This window comes from Cucurbita pepo, unplaced genomic scaffold (assembly GCF_002806865.2).
Source record: "Cucurbita pepo subsp. pepo cultivar mu-cu-16 unplaced genomic scaffold, ASM280686v2 Cp4.1_scaffold000267, whole genome shotgun sequence".
Taxonomy (NCBI): domain Eukaryota; kingdom Viridiplantae; phylum Streptophyta; class Magnoliopsida; order Cucurbitales; family Cucurbitaceae; genus Cucurbita; species Cucurbita pepo.
Genome location: NW_019646515.1, coordinates 87,964 through 89,869, shown reverse-complemented (window position 1 = coordinate 89,869; position 1,906 = coordinate 87,964). Strand labels below are relative to the sequence as shown.

At 39.0% G+C, this 1,906-nt stretch overlaps 1 protein-coding gene across 1 annotated transcript; it reads left to right on the top strand.

Moving 5' to 3' along the window:
- The first annotated feature begins 544 nt into the window (after window positions 1-544).
- Window positions 545-1,472, top strand: LOC111784716 (homeobox protein knotted-1-like 4). The gene is made up of 2 exons (XM_023665329.1): window positions 545-846; window positions 956-1,472. The coding sequence occupies exons 1-2, from the start codon at window positions 604-606 to the stop codon at window positions 1,172-1,174; spliced, it is 462 nt and encodes a 153-aa protein (XP_023521097.1). The 5' UTR covers window positions 545-603; the 3' UTR covers window positions 1,175-1,472.
- Window positions 1,473-1,906: the final 434 nt, after the last annotated feature.

Sequence of the window (1,906 nt, the reverse complement as noted above, 5' to 3'; positions counted from 1 at the left end):
GGGTGTGGATTGTGAAATCCTAAGTCGGTTGGAAAGGTAACAAGTACGAGTCGGACGCTGGTCCCTAAGGGTGTGGATTGTGAGATCCTACATCACTTGTTGCAGATGAAAATTGGTGCGAAAATCTCATCCTAACTGACACGTTTTTAAAAATATTGAGGAGAGTTCGAGAATAAAAACCTAAAAAATACAACATCTGCTAGCGGTAAACTTAATTCGTTACCAATTTTGTTACCAATTTTGTCTATGGGAATGGACTATTTTTTTACCCTTATGATTGAAAGGGCGAAACAGCCATTGTCAGAAGAAAAGATTAAAAATTAAAAACCCTAATTTCATAGTGATTTCAACCTTCTTTTTGTTTTTTCCCCTATATTTCTAAATAAAAAAATTGGTTTAATTAAGATGGATTTAATGCTTAATTATAGTCTTAATTGGGGATTAAATGTTATGAGACAAAATAATTAGTGGCTTCACATCACATTAAGTATGTTTTGTTTTGTTTTACAGATGTAATTTCTTTATAAATATTTAAAGAAAGCTATTTTAATCATTAAATTTGACGATGATTTTAAAGATGCAGCGACAGAAAATCGCGACGGAATGGGATCATCGGAGGAGGAGCTGGAGAAGGGCGGGGACGGTGGAAGAGATGCAACGGAACAGATCGACCCACGAGCAGACGAGCGAGAGCTAAAGAATCACTTACTAAAGAAGTACAGTGGGTATCTGAGCACTCTAAAGCAAGAGCTTTCGAAGAAGAAGAAGAAGGGAAAGCTCCCAAAAGACGCAAGGCAGGAGCTGCTGAGATGGTGGGAAGTGCACAGCAAATGGCCATACCCATCGGTAAGTCACTCTGCTTCTTTTTGTTCTTGCACACAACCTGTTTGTGAAAATGCCTCAAAGAACCAAAACCTGAAAAACACTGTTAATTTGTGCGTGTGGGGGGCGGCAGGAGGCAGAGAAGTTGGCGCTAGCGGAATCAACTGGGTTGGATCAGAAACAGATAAATAATTGGTTCATAAACCAGAGGAAAAGGCATTGGAAGCCGTCTGAGGATGTACAGTTGATGGGTATGGAGGGGTTTTACCATCCCAACACTGCTGCTGCTGCTGCTGCTTTTTACTTCGATGGGCATTACATGGGCGATGCCCATTACCGTTTGGGTCCATGACAGGAATTCAGCTCACATTGCTTCGAAGTCAGAGCTTGGTTTTAGCTGCTTATCCTATATGGTATGCTAACTCTTTTTAGTCCCTAGTGATTATAAAAACAGGAAAAAGAAAGGAAAGGGGTAATAGTTGATGATAGGGTATTTATTTTATTGTGTTTACTCATAATATTCTGCCTCTCTGTTGGTGAATATTCCTAAATGCATGTCAAGTGATAATATCCACCCTTTAGTCTTACCATTTCATTTTCTGCTTCACATTGGTTTTTTCTTATTCTTTGAGTTTTAAATGTTTTATTCACTTTATCTGTTCGTTCCCCTTTGGTTTATGAATATTATGAAAAGGGTTATTTTAGTTTTTTATACAAAATTTGAAAGTATATAGGGGTGAGGGTTATTGGGAGGGAGACCTAGTTGGCTAATTAAGCGTAAGATCATAGTTTATAAGGAATACTATCTCTATTGGCATGCGGCCTTTTGGGTAAAAAAAAAAAGAAAAACAAAGCCATGAGAGCTTATGCTCAAATGGGACAGTATCATACCACTGTGGAGGGTTGTGATTCTTTACATGGTATCAGAGCCATGTCAATGGAATCCTCACATGTCAAATAAAGAAGTTGTGAGCCTCGAAGGTGTAGTCAGAAGTGACTCAAGAGTCGAACAAAGGGTGTATTTCGTTTAAGGGCTCCATAGACCTCCGAGGGCTCTATGGTGTACTTTATTCGAGGGGTGGAT